A 19,308-nucleotide genomic window follows, 5' to 3' on the forward strand; every position below is an offset into this window, starting at 1 on the left:
TGCGGCGCACGAATTTATCCTAGAGCTGCATACAGTTTGTAGTGAGCATCTTCCGTCTCACGCGCCGGGCGATTTCCATCCTGTTTCATACTATGTGTAGGAGCTCGCTCCGTGCGACAATCCGAGCGCACGAGGCCGTTTTTGTTCAAGCAAAAATAAGATCTAATTCTTTCGCAGTAGAAATCAAAATAGGCCAGCTCGATTTAATTTAACTCGTAACGATAATCAGATTTATGTAATTTCTGTTTCTATTACGGTTGTTATATTGGTATTTTTTGTGAAGTTTTTTTTTACACGTACCTAGTATGGTATAGGAAGAAGGAAGGTACATATTTAGAAGGTTTTTAAATGGTAGTGCGTTGCACGGGCGCACTTGAGGTGCAGCCGCCACTGGTTAAGACTAAGTATCCGTAGCTCTCCCTCTCCCTCTCCCTCTCCCTCTCCCTCTCCCTCTCCCTCTCCCTCTCCCTCTCCCTCTCCTCTCCCTCTCCTCTCCCTCTCCCTCTCCCTCTCCCTCTCCCTCTCCCTCTCCCTCTCCCTCTCCCTCTCCCTCTCCCTCTCCCTCTCCCTCTCCCTCTCCCTCTCCCTCTCCCTCTCCCTCTCCCTCTCCCTCTCCCTCTCCCTCTCTCTCTCTCTCTCCCTCTCCCTCTCCCTCTCCCTCTCCCTCTCCCTCTCCCTCCCCTCTCCCTCTCCCTCTCCCTCTCCCTCTCCCTCTCCCTCTCCCTCTCCCTCTCCCTCTCCCTCTCCCTCTCCCTCTCCCTCTCCCTCTCCCTCTCCCTCTCCCTCTCCCTCTCCCTCTCCCTCTCCCTCTCCCTCTCCCTCTCCCTCTCCCTCTCCCTCTCCCTCTCCCTCTCCCTCTCCCTCTCCCTCTCCCTCCACTTCATTCACTTCATTCACTTCTTCACTTCATTCACTGCATCATCATCATCATTCGGTGGTGAATAAGGACACCTTCTTGTAATCTTCTTCTTATCGTGTCGACGACAAACCAACAAAGTCGCTAAATAATACATGCCCAGAACTGGGCCACTGATACTGCACCGCTGGTAGCGGTCATGAGGTCTTCCCGCGTACAGGTGTAGGGACACGCGGGGCATGAAGTGAGGTGCACCATAGTTTGTGGCGCTTCACACAAGCAGTTCAGATTTTGTGCATCCGTGAATCCCCACCTAGCCATATTGTCCTTACTACGACCGACCTGTGTTCGAAGTCGGTTTAAAGACTTCCAGGTCTCCCAAGGCAATTTATGTCCAGGTGGGAGGTTCTCTGACGGCTGCACAAATGGGGTTGGAAGGGACGCTTTTTGACGCCAGAGAGCACACCTCGCTTGCGCTTGGCTAGTGTTCAGTGGATCAACACATTTCATAAAGCTGCGTCGGCTTGGCAGTCTTTGCGGCGCAGGGATGAAGCCATGCATGGGATGTCGTGTGTCGTCCATTTTGGCCCTTTCTGCGGAACTTGCCACATTCCTGCGGACGTCCGGGGGCGCTATGCCAGCCAGTGGGTAAAGCATCTGTACCGGAGTCGGTTTTAAACAACCAGTTATAATTCGGCACGTTTCATTAAGTGCAGTATCCACCAGTTTGGCGTGGGCAGATCGGCCCCATACTAGACACGCATATTCTCCTACGGAGAACGCAAGCGCCAGTCCAGACGTCCGCAGCACCTGTGGTGAGGCTCCCCACTTTGTGGTTGTAAGGCGCTGTAGAATGTTGTTGCGGGAGTGTACCTTCTCTTTTTGACATTTTCGCAGTTCTTGCGATAGGTGAGTGACCTGTCCAGGGTAATACCCAGGTATTTAGGGAGACTATTAGGCACTACTTACTAAGGCAATCGGCACCCCCTGCCACGTGATATCAAGTTTACGTCCCGCTTGATTGTTGCGAAGATGGAAAGCGCAAGATTCTGTTTTTGATGGGTTAGGCTTGAGGGAGTTTTCCTTGTAGTAGGCACTTAAATTATTAAGAGCTACGGTGAGGTCAGCCTCAACTTCCTCAAAGCTCGTGTGTTGCGAAGTTAGTGCAAGGTCATCTGCGTAGAGAAAGCGGGACGTATTTGGGCTCGATGGTTGGTCATTTGTGTAAATGTTAAAGAGGAGCGGGGCTAGAACGCTACCCTGTGGCAGACCGTTCTTTTGGGCTCTCCAACGACTTCGTTTTGTGAGAAGGTTGACTTGGAAGTGACGGTTGTGAAGAAGTTCGCGGAGTACCATAACGAAGCGATGATCCCCAGTCATAGTTTCCACCTTCCACAACAGTCGCCTCAAATTTACCGTGTCATAGGCAGCGGACAGGTCCACAAACACAGCGCCAGTCACCTTCCCCAGCTCGAAACCATCTTCGATGTGTTGCGTGAGTTTCAGTGTTTGGCTGCAACAAGACTTGGCTGGTCGGAATCCTGCCTGTTCTGTGATAAGTTTCGGGTCAACAATCCCCGTGAGCCGGGTCAACAGTAATCTCTCAAACAGCTTGTATGTATGGCACAAGAGGGAGATAGGCCTGAAGTGCTTGGGGTTATCTGTTGTTTTACCCGGCTTGGGGAGAGCTATTACCTTGGACTTTCGCCAGAGACTGGGGACTTGGGCGGACTCCAGACAGCAGTTAAAAAGCTGAAGCAACCAAGACACAGCAACTGGGCCGAGGTGCTGTAATTGCTCGACAGAGATGTTGTCCATTCCAGAGGCTTTACCGCGCTGAAGGTGTTGAATGGCCTTGACAATATCGCTCAGGTTAAATGGCTTGCTTATACTGTCGCAGGAACTAGTATGGTTCAGTTTCGGGACTTTCGCAAGCCGGCCTGCTGACTTTCCATTGAGGAGGAGCTGATGGGCTACCTGGTTAGCGGTAACTCGGTAAGGAGACTGTGGTGGGGGTGGATCACTTGTGAGCATGCGGATGGAGTGCCATGCTTTTTTACTATTGTGAGTGAGGTCGATGCTGGTGACCATTTTGATCCACTTCTCCTGTCGAGTGTCGCCGATCCTTTGTAGTAGCTCCTCACCGGCCGCTACGGTATCCTCCGAAAATGGGTCGGCCTTGTACAGGGTCTCATACTCTTTGAGCAGTTCGGCAGAGACTTTGGATAGCCCAGGGATATAAGAAGTCCGGCAGCCCCGAGGGATACATTTGCGGGATATGCGTGAAACTAGTTCCACAAAGTCGCTGTAGTTTTTCGGGACTGGGGAAACTTCACGTAGGCCATCGTCAATCATTCGCGCGAACAGCTCCCAGTTTCCCTTAGAGTAGTTGAAGCGGCGTCTAAACGGCACATTCAGGGGGTGGACTACGGGTTGGACGGTGCACATGATGGGCCTGTGCTGACTGCGAGGGATAGGAGAGCATACAGTCTTAATGCACTGCGAGCTGATACTATCACTGACAAAGATAAGGTCCGGATTGTATCCGCGTCTCCATCGGCCACTGTTAAAGGAAGACGGGAGCTTTGGACTGTGTATCAGTGTCAGGTTGTTAGTTTCAGCCCACTCCTCGACAGCCTGTCCAGATGCGTCAGTAGTATCATATCCCCAGCTTGTACTATGACTGTTAAAGTCACCAACAACTACTTTCACTGGGTGGGTGTTAAAGTTATTCGGAGGGAAGAACTCGAAGATTGTCCCAGGGGGCTTGTATACCGAGGTGACGGTGCAGTATCCGAAATCGATGGTGATGACTTCTATCCCATTCTGGGTTGTACATTCAACTGACCTTGTGCTTATGCCGAGAGTAGCAAACACTGCGTTACCGTGTTTCGGGTGAGAAGTCTCGGCAATAAGCTCAAGTCCAGGGATGTGTGGTCGGCTCTGAGTCTCGTCTCTGTGGGTCTCCTGCACACACATCACATCGCACTGCGTTGTACGGTGTAGGTCGGCGAGGATTTCTGATTTGTTTGCAGAGAAACCCTCGATGTTAATAGAGACTACCTTCAGAGCCGGCGCTAGAGCTGGACTCGGTTTGTCGTCGTGGTGAAAGGATTCGCCAATCTTACGATTGCCCAGGGTGCACCACGGGGAGGTTCCTTTCATGCACCCCTGCATTCTGCATGCATTCTTGTAATGTATGGACTCTATGGACCCCTATGGTACTTTGTTGCAGCATGAAATCGTATGGCCTTCAGCAAAATCCACTGCTAGGCGAAAAAAGTACCAGGAGCCCATACCCATGAAGAAGGTTTCGCTGCCCCGCCTGCTATGTAGGTAATAGAAAATTTTAATTCTCAGGCTGGTTACACTTATTTTTAATGAGAGCGAAGAATGTCAATGGCCAACATTAAAAAAAACTGTTTAGTTGATAATTATTTATTTATTTACACAATTTTTTCCTATTACTTATTAGTGTTAAACATATTTATTAGTAATCTCAAGAGTGTAACATAATAATATTGTGTGTGTCGCAGGCGCTAGGGCTTGTCGACGTCGGCGGGCGCGAGGCGCGGGTAGCTCGGCAGCGCCAGCACGCCGCACGTGTTGGCGGGCGCGTGCAGCCGCGCGTAGCCGCCCTCGCCCCACGCCGCGTGCCACGAGTTCTTGATGGTCACGTACTGCGCGTCCCCCGCGCCCCCCGCGCCCCCCGCCGCCGGGGCCGGGCCCCAGCCCACCGCCAGCACCGCGTGGTTCAGCTTGGGCCGCTGCTTGCCGCTGTCAACACAATATATTTTATTAAACTCCTTTTTGATGAATTGATCCCAATGTAATAGGGGGCGGGCCTAGTGCCATTTTACGGGCATATCCAAGACCCGAGAACAAATATCTGTGTTTAAACAAATATCTGCCCCGGCCGGGAATCGAACCCGGGACCTTCGGCACTAGAGTCAGCGATGCTAACCGCTGCGCCATCCGGTCGTCCGGATGCTAATATTTATTATGTACATTTTGCACGTGATAGGTTGCGAGCCGTATCGCAATTTTGCAATAAGTGCACTTAGGGTACACATCCATGATCTAGATGCACGGTTTTATCACTATGTTTTCCTTCACCGTAAGAACCTGTCTTATAAATTAATCCTGTCGATTGAGATTCCAGATCTCATCCATTACGACACCGCGGCTCTCACATTGTGTATAGAATAGCTACATTACTTAAATGAATGAACAGGAACGAACCATCGGTCGTCGTAAAGCACTCCCTTCTTGTAGAAGATGAAGCTCTTGGCTTCGCCGTCGATGATGACCACCGTGGGCGCGTGCTCGCCGATCGCCACCTGCGGGAGACATGGATATTACACACTCTGAGCTGCACATAGAGTATACATATGACTGTATACATTATGTATGAACAGTGGGTGCGGGTACCTTGAGCGCGGGCCAGCTGTTGCGCGTGACGTTGACGTGCGCGCTGATGTGCGTCTCCGGCGCCACCTGGCGCTCGCGGCACGTCTCCACCTGCGACGCAAAAAACGATTCAGATCACCAATTTCAGAGTTCCAAGAGAGCATTTTGTAGTTTACATCATAATCCTATGAGTATGGAGCCCAAAGTCCGTAACAAGTAATGACCTTCTCCTTGTGCGGTCCGTAGGTGTCGAGCGCGGGCAGGCCGCGGAGCTTCACGTAGTCATAGGCGTGGCTCGGCCACGTGCCGTTGCAGCCGTGCGCGCCCGTCTGCTGCGCGCAGTCGACTAGCGCCTGCTCCGCCAGCGCCGTGAGCCGCCCCCCGCGCCCCGCGCGCGCCGCCGCCGCGCCCCCCGCGCGCGCCACGAACAGCGCGCCCTCCACCGCGCCCGTCACCGCCACGGCCCAGCACGACTGGCACGACCCTTGGTCTGTAATGGAAAATACATTATTCATTCGAGTGCTACTGCAGCTTTACCGCTTTGAATTAGAGCTTATATAGTGTGTGTGTGTGTACTGACAGCGCACGTGCGACACGGCGCCCACGTCGCGCCAGTCGAAGGCCTCGGGCAGGCGGCGGGCCAGGCCGGGCAGCGCGGTGGCGTCGTGCGGGTCCTGCTCCGCCGCGTCCTGCTGCTCGTCGAAGGACACGCCCAGCAGCGCGCCCAGCTCCGCGTCCAGCCGGTCCGACAGGAAGTTCACGCCCATCTCGAACGACGCGCCCTCGCGGTTCCCTGCCGCCACGAACCTGCCGCCAGATGGACACTTATAATCATATCGCATGTGAGAAATAAAGTTTTCTTAGCTTTAAATTTAGATATTCAATTCAATAATTATTATATATATTTTTTTTATGTAGCCTGTATCGTGTCCCACTGCTGGGCAAAGGCCTCCTTATAATGTGTAAATGTAATTTTGATGTTATATATTATGAGTCCGTGGTTACTTGAAATAAATGAATTTATTTATTATTATTATAAAATGACCACCGTTCCCAATCCTGTGCTTCTTTCGGCCATTGAGGCAAAAACATGTCAAGGTCGTCCCGCCATCTCCGTCTGGGTCTTCCACGACGCCGACGTCCATCATTGGGCACCCACTCGGTGACAATTCTGGCCCACCGGTCCGGGTGCATGCGACAGACGTGGCCTGCCCAGGCCCACTTTAGCTTCGCAGTCTGTGCGCCCACATCAGTGATACCAGTCGAGGAGCGTAGCGTGGTATTTCGGATTCGGTCAATCCTTCGTACACCAAGAATAGTACGCTCCATCGCTCTTTGGCAAACCTTGAGTTTGGACTTCTGATGTTCGGTCAGAGACCAAGTCTGTGCGCCGTAGGTTAGGACAGACAGAATACACATGTCGATGAGTTGGCGTTTGAGAGTAAGAGGGAGAGTACCCTTCATTTCATGATCTTTCATGGACCAGAAGCTCTTCCAGGCGTTGGTAATGCGTCTTTCGACTTCTTTGTCCTGCCTGTTTTCGAAGGATCCTATCTGGCCCAAGTAGATATACTCATCGACATATCCAATTTCCTATTATATAATTTATATATTTCAAACCAAACAAACCTTGAGCATTGCGTGAAGAGATTCTTACGAACAGCCTCTTCCTTGGCGTCGGCGTACACTCGGTTGAATGTCTGAGCGTACCTGAACAAGAATACACACTTATTTGTAGTACGATAAATGTTATAGATTGGAAGGAGTCAAAAATAAACGTATTTTATGTTTTCTAATATCAGTAGCAACTGTGGGTAGAGAAGTTGGTGGATATTCTTTACTTTAGTAACTAAGCAGATATCATTCAATCACGAAAATACGAAAGATATACACAAATCCTCATAAACATAAAGACTGTTAATAATTTAGTGTCGAAACGAGCTACTAGTAGGTGTAGTGAAGGAGGCAGGAGTGGGTACTTGAGCAGCGCCTGGTCGTGGCGCGGGTCGGCGCCGGCGCGCGTGAACTCTTGCAGCGGCCGCAGCCGCGCCGCCGCCTCCGCGTCCACCGCCTCCAGCGTCTCCGTCACGTCACACGCCGCATCTACACACACAGATTTATTACTAAAATGTGGTGGGAAACGGTATAAGCTTACAAAGGAAGTTTAGACATTGGGGATATGCACAAAGGTTCCATTCGAGAGCGCCAGGTTCAGGTACATACTTCCTAACCGAACAGGTACTAACCGAGGTCGGCGGCGAGGTCGGCGGCGGGCACGGCGCCGGCGCGCACGTCGGTGTAGCGGTGCTCCCAGCCGTCGCAGTCCGCGCCCAGCACCGAGCTGTCCACGCGCACCGAGTACCTGCGCACACACCACACACCGGGACATTAACACCTTGACAATGAGCTGGAAGCCAAGGCGTGCCGTCAACGAAGACATCACACAAACTAAACGCTAAAACCAGAATGCCGTTTCTTTTCCTCTCGCCTAAATCTTAGTAGGCAAACTGGTGACCCCGACGTGATTTATAAGTATATTTTTGTACATCTTTATAAGAACGTTTATTTAGCTGCCTATTCTCTTTAGCAGTCATGAGACCGCTCAGTGTATGAGTGTTCCCTGGTCCCTACCGCACAGGCATGGCGTCTCCTTCAGCGGTTCTCGTGAGCACCAGCTCGTGGTGGAAGGTGCGCTCCTCGCCGGCGCCGCGCTCGTCCACCGCGTGCCGCCACACCTCCACGGCGGCGCCGTCCAGCGTGGAGAAGCCCGCGAAGGTGAAGGGCGCGGGGTCGGGCAGGCCGGGGGGCGCGGGGGCGGCGCGCTGCGGGGGCGACGTGGCGCAGCGCCGCAGCGGCCGGCTCTCACTGTTGTCCATGCGGATCTGTCACAATAAGTTAGATCGTTAGTAACTACATAGTTACACCTTTTCTGGAACACCGGCAAGTATTTTTGCAAGCATTGCATTCAAATTTCATATTTTTAACCAACTTCGAAAACAGGACGAGGTTCTCAATTCGCCTGTATGTATTTTATGTACCTATGTTCTTAAATAAAGAGATATCGGTGGTTGTGTACCTCTGAGTACTTGTAGAGTCCGTCGCTGGTGCGCTGGCTCAGCGTGGTGGTGGCGCCGCCGTGGAACTGCGTGCGCGACGCGCCGCTCGCCTCGTCCCACCTGACACACACACACACACACATGTGAACATACAGCAGACATAGAAACAGTCACATGAGCACACAATCGGAAGGAAACACAAGTGATTCAAAAAGTCTTTCAGTAGTACTGACCAGGTGGCGTATGTCTCGGTGTAGTCGGCGCGCGGCACGGTGAGCGCGGCCCGCAGGCGCAGCGCGCGCGGCCAGCGCAGCGGCGCGGGGGCACGGCCGGGGGTCAGCGCCCCCAGCGGCCCCTGCAGCACGGGGGCGGGGGCCCCCTCGGGCAGCAGCACGGGCGGCAGCTGCGGCGCGCTGGGCTGCTGCAGCCGGAACTGCTGCACCAGGTAGTCGGACGACGCCGCTACCGCTGCAACATTAGCATTTACTAAATATTAGTGACACTAAAGCAGGGGCGTTCCATTAGATTTTTAGTGCTTTTTATTAATACCAAACTTTCTTTAATATGTAATCAGACATCAGTAGGGAATTTAAATATACAGCATAGAGGTCCAAAATCAGAATGAGAATATAATCTTACGGACAAAATCGTTGACCGGAGCCTCCGTCTGTCCGAACTTGTTCTGCACCCCGAAGTACTCGAAGGCGCTGGGCTGCGGCTTGGGGGCGGGGGCGGGGGCAGGGGCGGGCTGCGGGGCGGGGCTGTCGTAGTCCGCGGCGGACACGCTGAACACGGAGGACACGCGCGTGGGGTCCGCGGCGGGGAGCGCGGGCCGCGGGGGCTGCTCGCTGCCGCACGATCCTGCAATGCACATATAAAACAGTATTAGGTACAGCAGATTTGAAAATATCATAAAAACAAGTAAGGTAAGGTGTACAGTGAACTGCAAAGAAACCTGACCCTCTCTCAGTAGCAATCTCTCTCTGAGAGGGACCAGGTGTCAGTCGAGGCCACTGTACTCGTATGGCAGTAGGTACGTGGCCTGTACTCACCCGGCGCGGCGACGGGCACGGGCAGCACCAGCACGGGCAGCGAGCCACGACCCTCTGCAACACATATCACCATCATCAGTATACTATTAGTAGAAGTATAAAACATGAGTTACTTACTACAACTTTGCAAGTTATATTAAATTTTCAGCCCAAGATGAAACCGAAGATGAGAGCGAAAGATGGCGTCGGATTAGGCCCTAATGTCAACGTTATTGCAATCGAATTGAGTCGTTCTATCTTCCGCCGCGCCGTGGCTCTAATGTTGCAATTTGTATCGTCAGCAGCTTTTGCTGTAGTCTAGGCAGGAATTCTCTCTCTGAGTCTCATAAGAGAACGGAGAGAAATGAGGTTGCAGTCTTCAGTTGATATGGTCGAATACAGACGTCTAAACAGACAGATCGCCAAAGCAAGACGTTGCGATATGAGACGCTACAATTGCAAGCGCATTCAAAACGCAATTGAGCAAAACAAGGGCTCCAAAGTCTTTGCTAGAGATCGATCTGTTCGGCAGACTCTGTTGACCCAACTGAAGACCGACACTGGCAACACCGTTTCATCAGTGCCCGAAATTCTGGGAGAAATTGAGAGATTCTACGGACAGTTATACACCACAACGCAAAACCCTATTACCAGCGGTGCTCACGACAGCCGAGCGCCACTCACCCGACAATATACCGAAGATATTCCGGACGTCAGTCTAGACGAGATTAGTATAGCTCTCAAACAGCTAAAAAACAACAAAGCTCCGGGAGATGATGGAATAACGACAGAACTTCTGAAAGCCGGCGGTAGACCGATTTTAATAGCACTTCGGAGGCTGTTTAATTCCGTCATACTCGAAGGCACAAGCCCGGAGGCATGGAGCAGAAGTGTAGTGACTTTGTTCTTCAAGAAAGGCAACAAAGCCCTATTGAAGAATTATAGACCCATTGCACTTCTGAGCCATGTGAACAAGCTGTTTTCGAGAGTTATTACGAATCGTCTCGAGCAAAGAGTCGACGACTTCCAGTCACCCGAACAAGCCGGGTTCCGAAAAGGCTATAGTACCATTGATCATATACACACGCTTCGGCAGGTTATACAGAAGACCGAGGAGTATAATCTACCTTTATGAGAGCGTTTGTGGACTATGAGAAAGCCTTTGATTCTATTGAGCTCTGGGCGATGCTTCAATCCCTTCAGCGGTGCCATATAGACTATCGCTATATCGAGGTGTTGAGATGTATGTACTCCGAAACTGTTCACCTGTGCACTGGAAGATGTTTTTAAGCTTGTAGAGTGGAAAAGACTGGGCATTAACTTCAATGGCGAATATATCTCTCATCTACGATTTGCTGATGACATAGTTATGATGGCGGAAACGCTGGAGGAGTTAGGCGAAATGCTCACAGACCTCAATGATGCCTCTAAACAAGTTGGGCTGAAAATGAACATGGACTGTCCATGTTCATTTTGTGCATGATGGACAATGGATGTCCATGTTCATTTTGTCCATGATGGACAAGACAAAGGTCATGTCGAACGAACATGTTTCATCATCGCCCGTAACTGTAGGAGGTGTCACCATCGAAGTTGTCGATCAGTATCCCTACCTAGGACAAGTGATCCGATTAGGTAAATCCAACTTCGATAAAGAGGTAGCTCGTAGAATCCAACTCGGATGGGCAGCGTTCGGGAAATTACGACACATCTTCACTGAAAACATACCTCAGTGTCTGAAAACAAAAGTTTTCAATCAGTGCGTGTTGCCAGTGATGACTTACGGAGCCGAGACGTGGTGCTTCACCAAAGGACTTATCCACAAGCTCAGAGTTGCTCAGCGTGCTATGGAAAGGGCTATGTTAGGCGTGTCCCTGCGAGATAGGATTCGTAATGAAGAAATCCGCAGGAGAACTAAAGTTACCGACATAGCCAAAAGGATTAGCACGCTGAAGTGGCAATGGGCTAGCCACGTAGCCCGCAGAGCCGACGACCGCTGGAGTACAAAGGTTCTGGAGTGGAGACCCCGTGTCGGCAAACGGCGTGTCGGTCGCCCCCCAACCCGTTGGTCTGATGATCTGCGGAAGGTAGCGGGAAGCCGCTGGATGCAGATGGCGGGTGACCGTTTGGGGTGGCGATCGTTAGGAGAGGCCTATGTCCAACAGTGGACTACAGAAGGCTGAGAGAGAGAGAGGCAGGAATTATGTTTAATAGGAAGTTCCTACATAATAATATCATCGTCTTCATTACATCTCTAAGTAGGTGCTTAAACAATTTTTCCTGTTCAGCTGAATAAACCTAAAAAAAGTAGATAGGTAAATAAAAATGATTTCTAGGAAGCTGAACTTCGCGAATTAGGTGTGTATTGTTGTTATAAATGCCATCGATCTCTTGACCTTACAAACTTACAATGTAGCAATTCATAGTTAAGCAATTCAACTCACTTCAAAAAATTACGTCTATATACCTTGTATCTAACAGGTTTATTATTTACTTTATGTATTTATTCATTATTTACTACGTATAGTAAGTACTAAGTACCTACATAGTTACTCCAAGTAGGTTGAAAGAAACATTCATAGTATTTAAAAACACTTTAATAAAAACTAAATATCAGTGAGTGATAAGTACCTAGAAAACACATTAAGTATTTTAATGTTCAAATACACGTAAGAACTGACCATCACCTCCGCCCACACCGATTCATCTTACATGCCATCCAAATAGGGTTTACTGTCATATATTTTTGAGTTTACGTACATTATAAGTAGTTGAATTAAGTAGTTTATAGGTATGGTCAGCTGCATAAGTTGTTATACACTTCTGTACCATGTCAAACTGACAATCTGTAAATTTTCAATGAATGGATAGGCGGTTCCAGATTAACAAGGTACAAAGGTGTAAAGCTACTTTTGCAGATGACTGTACATAGAAGACATATGTGGATATCAAGGACTAGGTATTTTGTATGAATAATATATGTACCTACACTCACGAGCAATGAAAAAGTTCCATCTCCATCTGCCATTGACGTTCCATATAATGTAACTTTATCAGAGCTCGTGAGTGTACCATATTATGTGTGTGTGCGTGTTTGTGTGTGTGTCGTGTGTGTGTGTGCGTGTGTGTGTGTGAGACTCACCGATGGGCAAGTCGAGGCGGAAGGGCTGCGGCACGCCGCCGCCGCCGCTCTGCGACATCTGCGCGCGCGCATAGTCTGGAACATGCACATAGCGGTATACAGCTTTAATCCGACCATAGTATGATATAATATTCGGTGAATCCGTGGTGTCGACATTTGCGAATTTTATTAGCTGTTAATGCCATCGCGGTGACGGGATGGGTCAGAAAGCTCTTTAGTTCTGCGTCTAACTATCTAGACATTGGAGTGACCAGCAGCGGCTGCTGTAGCCTATTGTTAATGATAACATTCCCGTGTACCATGCACACCTCGTGACGAAATTCCTTATTTTAGTAAGCATAGGTAATAGGTAGGCACAGCAAGTGCAGCGTCACAGGACGTACCAGCGACGAAGTCCAGCCAGCGCTGGTTGTCGGAGGAGCGGGGGGCGCGCGCGGGGGCGGCCGTGGGGGCGAGGGGGGCGGGGCTGCATAGTGCTCCTGAAACAGTACAGTACTAATATTATGATACTGGGCTTCATATCTTATGGTTCGATAAACCGAGCGGGCTTCTGAACAACTATGGTTCTATGACTTTGAAAAATACACAATATAGGTAATTAGGTAAACATTGCCATAAATATTATAATATTTCACTTTTATACAGGATGTTGCAAAAAGGGTATATAGTTAGCATAAGTCAGGGGTTATTTTGGACAACTTTTGCTTTGATAACACATTTTGCTTTTGCTTTAAAAAATATATTTTGCATAGAAGCTCCGTTGGTCACGAGACTTTTTAAACTATGGGGTGCAGTTTTTTTTCGTGATATTCTAATATTTGTAGTTCAGGATGACCCCCTGAGTCAAGTACCCTCTTTCAGCATAGCATACTTACCACTTTAGGTACATATAACTACTTTTCAGCTTTTGATACAATTGGCAGTAATCATGACATTAATACTAGGAACAAGCATAAGCTGGCTTTTCCAGCGATGCGTCTAGCGAAAGTTAATAAATCGTTTATAGGGTACTGTATTAGATTTTATAATAAGCTTCCAACAGAAGTTACTCAAATGCCAGAGAATAAGTTTAAGTGTTACATTAAAGAGAGACTCTGTAAAAAAGCTTATTATAAAATTGATGATTACTTAGAGGACGTTAATGCATGGCTGTGATAAATAGTTAGCTCTGCTCATATTATTATAATAATTATTATTAAGCTTATAAGTATTGTATACTAACTAGTATTAAGTCTTTTTTTGAAAAGATGGCTCAGGAGTTTCTTGCCTCCGTTCTTCTCCTTAGACAGAAAGAGCCCCCCTTATCCGAACGGAGAGTAGTTTGTAAAAATTGACGTTCATCAGAAAATTTTATATTTTTACGATGAATAAAAAAATTTGAGTTTGAGTTTTGAGTTTGGGTTCATAGAAGGGTTCGCGAACGGGATCTCATTCTTTGCTAGTTTGAGTAGATATATTATAAGCGAACGTCCCAATATAAGTATGTACTCAATAAGGAAAACGGTTCCATTTTGACATCCTCTAATTATTAATGAGTTATAGGTAGTACAAGGTCAAAGGCACTGGCCGCCACATCATCAGATAGTCTAAATAAAATAGACGAGGCACTTCTACTATCAAATAGGTAAATGGATCGGATCTAAAGGTCACGAATTAACGACCGACCTGTTTCTGGTTTTCTAAAAAGCTAAAATGCTTTATTTGCATATATGCCATATTTTTATAATTCAACATGTTTACAAAATTTTATCACTATCTACCTACAAATTTTCAGTAATCAATAAAAATCTTCAGTGTTCGTTGCCGGTATATGAGCTTTTGCTGTAAGCTCTCCCGCGAGCTTAGTTTCGTCCGCCCGCGGCCCGAGGCAAAGCTCGGTACAAGTTCTTGTCATGGTTATTTGCGCAATGTGCACAAGTTGCGACAACGCCCCTAGCGCAATAAAAACAATGAAACAGGTGTCATCAGAAATAATAAACACAATCAATAAAAAGCTCTATCTGCGGTCGGCGCCCTTATCTATGAAGCAATAAAAAATATTCATGGCATTACTTTTCTGTTTTCGTAGCTTTTTCACGCAACAATAAAGTATGTAAGTATCGTGTCAATCATTTTATTAATTTAACAGCAATTTGCAGAGCGTGATGTAAACTGTATGTAAAGCAGCGCCGAGCGTCCCGCGGCGGGGTCGCTTGCCACATCGACGTGATGCTTTAATAAGTTTATGTTTCTACGAGGTCATAGCTCACCGGTTTAGTAGAATCTTCATAAACTTATTTAAGTATTAATTAGAGCTTTAAAACTTTACTTAGATGATTGCTCTATAAACGTAACGATGTTTATAACTACGAGTTACGTTAGCATTTTTCAACTTTCTGTAAATGTTACATGCAGAGCCATTAAAATTAATTTTAATAGCCCTGCATGTAATTCTCTAGAGTTACATATTCGATAGCTCATCTCTAGAGCTTAATTGAATAAAACATAATACATAAAATATTATAATTACCAATGAATATTAAGTAGTTTGTCAAGTTCTAGGTAGTAAGTAAGGTATAGAATAGATCTATGCATCAGACATCAGCAGCTAGACCATTTAAAGAGAGATAGACGATCAATCGCATAAATATTTCCGCCGGGCGGGCGGCGCTGACAGCCGGGCGGGCGGCGCGGCGTGGTGCCCATTATTACCTACCTCACCATGTCCGCACAGGGCGGCAGCTTATGGTAATAAATCCACATTATTTTTGATATTTTCAGACGTGAGCTAAGCTACTGCTTTGTCGCTGAAATAAATCTTTTATAACATAATTATTCTTGTCAAAATATTTATTTAAAAATATTTAAAATCTGGTAAAACTGGTAGGTACTCGTAATTTTCAGTGTCTGCATAGATATGGGAAAATATGATATAATTACCTACTATGATTAAAAAATAAATAAATAATACATATAAATAAATAAAGTATCGTACTGACCGGCCACCAGAGCCAGCAGACACATCGCACGCACACTCATGTTGCAGCCGTGTCGTACACGCGCGCACACAGAGACAAACACACGGGCTCGCGCGCGGCGGCGAGCTCACTACTGACCACCACCAGCCGCCGCCACCCGGCCCCGGCACCACCCGGCACAGCCGCCGCCGCCGCCGCCGCCGCGCGCTCATCTACAAAACATACCACAAATTGTATTTTGACTGATCTGACATGATATGTTGAGAGGCATCATTAATTATATTATGATATCAATCAAATTAAAACGCGATCTAACGGTAATGGTAAGTGAATCCATATACCCATACTGCGTAGGTATTTCGCTCATGAAATTATACTTACGTACTTGCTGAATCTTATTGTAATACCTAATTAAATCAGAAAGGTAAGTAGAAGTACCTACCTATAGGTTTTTTTCGACTGAACTTAAGTGGGATCTTGAAGAGTGTGCGTTATGCGCGACAGTTAACAGATGTAGCTACAGCCAGGCTTGTGTATTTTAGTTATTTTTAGAGGGTTATGTCTTATGGAATTATATTGTGGGGCAGAGCCGCTGATAGTAATCAAAAGCGATCTAGGGTAGTTATGTCTCTGACTCACCGTAGTGGATGGATCAGCCAGTCAGAGGAGAAGCGTCAGTCGCTGACTGTCCAGGATGCGCCGGAGTGTTCAAAGTGCATGACACGTCACTCGGGGATGCATCCTTACTTACGTCTCCATACTCTCTCTTCCAGTAAAGTGTAATCATATTTGCCCGCTTACAAAATAATCTCTAATATTCCAATAAATCTACAGACATTCAGTTCAAGTGGATCTATTAACAACGTCTTATGTAGATTGGTAGAGATTCTTGACGATACTCAAATAAGAATATGACTCAAAATGTCGCCGCAGACCTTGACTTTAAATATTTTACGAACTTGTAAACATGTATAATTGATGTGATATTTAGATTTTATGCCTACCTTGCCATTATTAATACATCTAACATTAAATGATTTGAATTTATAGACAATATTTAAAGTAAAAAAGGTTTTTGAAAATACGCAGGTTTTATCTATTTATGTAAAACTAGCTGTTCCCGCGCGCTTCGCTTCGCCTTCAAAAGTTTTCCCGTGGGAATTCCGGGATAAAAAGTAGCCTATGTTCTTTCCCAGGGTCTAGACCGTATGTACCTATAACAAATTTCATTCAAATCCGTTCATTAGTTTTGGAGTGAAAGAGCAACAGACAGACAGACACAGTTACTTATCCGGAAAACCGATGACGTGTACTCATACTGTACTTGGTTGATTACCAACCAAGCAGTGGTACCACTGTAACAACTGTCCACCGAGCCCGCCTCGGCAGCACGAGCCCACCACCCGGTGCCTGCCGCCACCCTGCCTCCGCACCGCCGCCGCCGCCGCCGCCCAGGCCGGGTTGTGTAACGACGCGGCGCTCCGGACATTGTTGTTACTCTCGTACAACTTTGACCTCAGACCTTCGCATGCGGAGCTCGCGTGACGTCACAGATGGACGTGGATGAATTGCACATTCATTATTTTTGATGTAACTAATAATACCGACCGACCGCAACACAGTTTAGGAAATAAACACTTGACGTAACAATATTAATAACATATGACCGCAATTTCTATACAAAAGAATTCAACGCGCAAGTTGGTTCGCGGACGCGCGTCTTCTTGAAGGTACTTAGTATAATCGTAGTAGATGTATAGTAATGTATATATAGATAGATAGAATATTCTTTATATTATAATTATTTATGGGAAATGTTCATGTTTTTGCATATAAGTTTCTAAGATATTATTATAAACGCAAATTGATGTAAAACAGTGGCTACCGGCGCTATCGAATCTGAGGTCAGCTCTAACTGTCCAGATTTATACCTAAGCGACCAACAACGCTAACTTTGCAAAGGTTAAAAGATGGGCGGTGATTTTGTTTTTTATTCGGTTGCCCTAAATTGGCCTAAATGAATGAAGTACCTAAGTAATAGATCAAAGACATACCACATCTGTGTCAAAAATTGCAACAGCTAATAATAATTCAAAAATCTGCTCGGTCGGATCGGATGGTCGGTCTCTAACATAGATTAGTTTACCTGCTGTCATCTACCCATTCTTCGATGGCGGATGACGTGATGGGTATTCCGCAATCGGTTCACTTTCCGGCATTCAAATGGCAATCGCATCGAATAAACATAACAACACTCCTCTCCGCGCCGACATTGACATTAGTGGGAGGCTCCACGTACACAGATCCGTATCAAGGTGATCATATTATACTCGCTTAAGTACAGGTACCTTTTACTTAATTGTAAAGAATAAACTAAATAAACCTAAAATACTTGTAAGTAGCTAGAGGTTGGATAAGGTGATTAAAAGTGGAAAATACCATTGGTATTGGACCTTTCGTATTTTTTTTATGATGAGATGATTCTAACACCATAATTTGGTATTTTATCCTAACATAAAATAAATTAAAACTGAGGGCGGCGGCGGCGGCGGCGGCGGGCGGGGGTGAGGGCGGCGCGGCGCGGGGCGCGGGGGTGACGATCCGCGCGCGGACGTTCAAGGAGCAATGTCGACACTGAGATTAGATATTGCAATAATATTATGTACCTACCTATTTGTTTTATAGTTGCGCCTCTAATGGAAGCTTTGACACAAATTATACTTTTGAGGTAAATTGTGACATTAACATCGCATTAAAATTAGAATGTGTGATATGTACCTTTACCTGAGCAATTTAGCTTTTTGTAAACGAAATTAGAAACACTGCATTTTTATAACTGACTACCATTTACCGGCTGTACATAGGTACGTAGGTACATACGCACCTCAATTAGAGAGGTGTAAAATGCAGGTACTTAACACATTTTACGGATGGGGTGTTGGAAAGGTGCCTTCCCGGGTAACGTATCAACTGTTTTTAAAATAAGTACATACGGTGTACCACCTCTATAAATTGTTTCTACTAATTAATTAACTAGGTACAATCGTGTCGAAAAAGAATGATAAACTAAAAAAAACTTTGCCGTAACTATTACATGACCACTACTTCCATACAAAAGAATTAAACGCGCAAGTTCGCTCTTGGTTGCGCGTCTTGTACATGTTTCGTTACCTATGTACTTTGCCTTACCTTTTATATCTCTAGTCCATCCATCCAAAGGTTGTCTAGAAGAGATCGCTATAAGCGATAAGACCGCCTTTTGTACCCTAGTTAAGTGTCTAGGTAAAATTGTTAATCATTTCTTGGTGTACAAATAAAGAGTACTCTATCTATCTATCTTACCTATGTACTGTCGATACATTGTAGCGTCACTACTGCAGTTGTAACTAACTACTGAGAGGGGCTAAGTACCTAAATATGTGACAACTTCAAGGATACCAACACACCTTCAACATAATTGCCCGAGTATGAGTAGGTACTTACTTTATTTACCTCTCTACCATCCTCCTGCATGGGCGAAGGTCTAATGTGATGAGTTGGTGAGGTCACAGTCGCGACCTCTCTGCTACAGCTGGTGGGCGGCGGGTACATCGCTCGGGCACATCGCACGGGACGGGGCTCTCGGTTGTAACTCTTGATCTTATGATCTTCTTCTTGATGAAAACAAGACATGAAAGAGGTTTTGGCTATTACCAATCATCATGTTCAATTCGATGTATGTCTACGTGTGTAAAGTCAATAATTACACGATAGTATACAATATACCTACATGTCTCTGGCGTGGCAATAGTACAGTGAAACACGTACAAAAATTGATTACTTACTACAATCGAGCTTAAGTTATTATTATTATGTA

The 19,308-nt window shown here is 46.8% G+C and overlaps 1 protein-coding gene across 1 annotated transcript; it reads right to left on the reverse strand.

Annotated features, from left to right (window-relative positions):
* Positions 1-4,278: 4,278 nt before the first annotated feature.
* On the reverse strand, positions 4,279-15,612 carry LOC119691732 (counting factor associated protein D). The gene is made up of 16 exons (XM_038109818.2): positions 15,474-15,612; positions 12,879-12,974; positions 12,496-12,570; positions 9,375-9,428; positions 8,962-9,183; positions 8,556-8,790; positions 8,343-8,442; positions 7,898-8,148; positions 7,513-7,628; positions 7,246-7,369; positions 6,896-6,976; positions 5,847-6,073; positions 5,491-5,756; positions 5,288-5,377; positions 5,099-5,196; positions 4,279-4,633 (listed from the first exon to the last, which is right to left on the reverse strand). The coding sequence occupies exons 1-16, from the start codon at positions 15,511-15,513 to the stop codon at positions 4,396-4,398; spliced, it is 2,313 nt and encodes a 770-aa protein (XP_037965746.2). The 5' UTR covers positions 15,514-15,612; the 3' UTR covers positions 4,279-4,395.
* Positions 15,613-19,308: the final 3,696 nt, after the last annotated feature.

This window comes from Plutella xylostella, chromosome 20 (genome assembly GCF_932276165.1).
Source record: "Plutella xylostella chromosome 20, ilPluXylo3.1, whole genome shotgun sequence".
Classification (NCBI taxonomy): Eukaryota; Metazoa; Arthropoda; class Insecta; order Lepidoptera; family Plutellidae; genus Plutella; species Plutella xylostella.

Bases quoted from the DNA above. Each gene is read 5' to 3' on its own strand.
- LOC119691732 (XM_038109818.2), bottom strand. From the start codon at position 15,513: ATGAGTGTGCGTGCGATGTGTCTGCTGGCTCTGGTGGCCG. The intron at 6,977-7,245 runs GTACCCACTCCT...ATTCTTGTTCAG, and splicing joins CACGACCAGGCGCTGCTCAA to GTACGCTCAGACATTCAACC. The intron at 6,074-6,895 runs GTTTGTTTGGTT...ATCTGGCGGCAG, and splicing joins CTCTTCACGCAATGCTCAAG to GTTCGTGGCGGCAGGGAACC.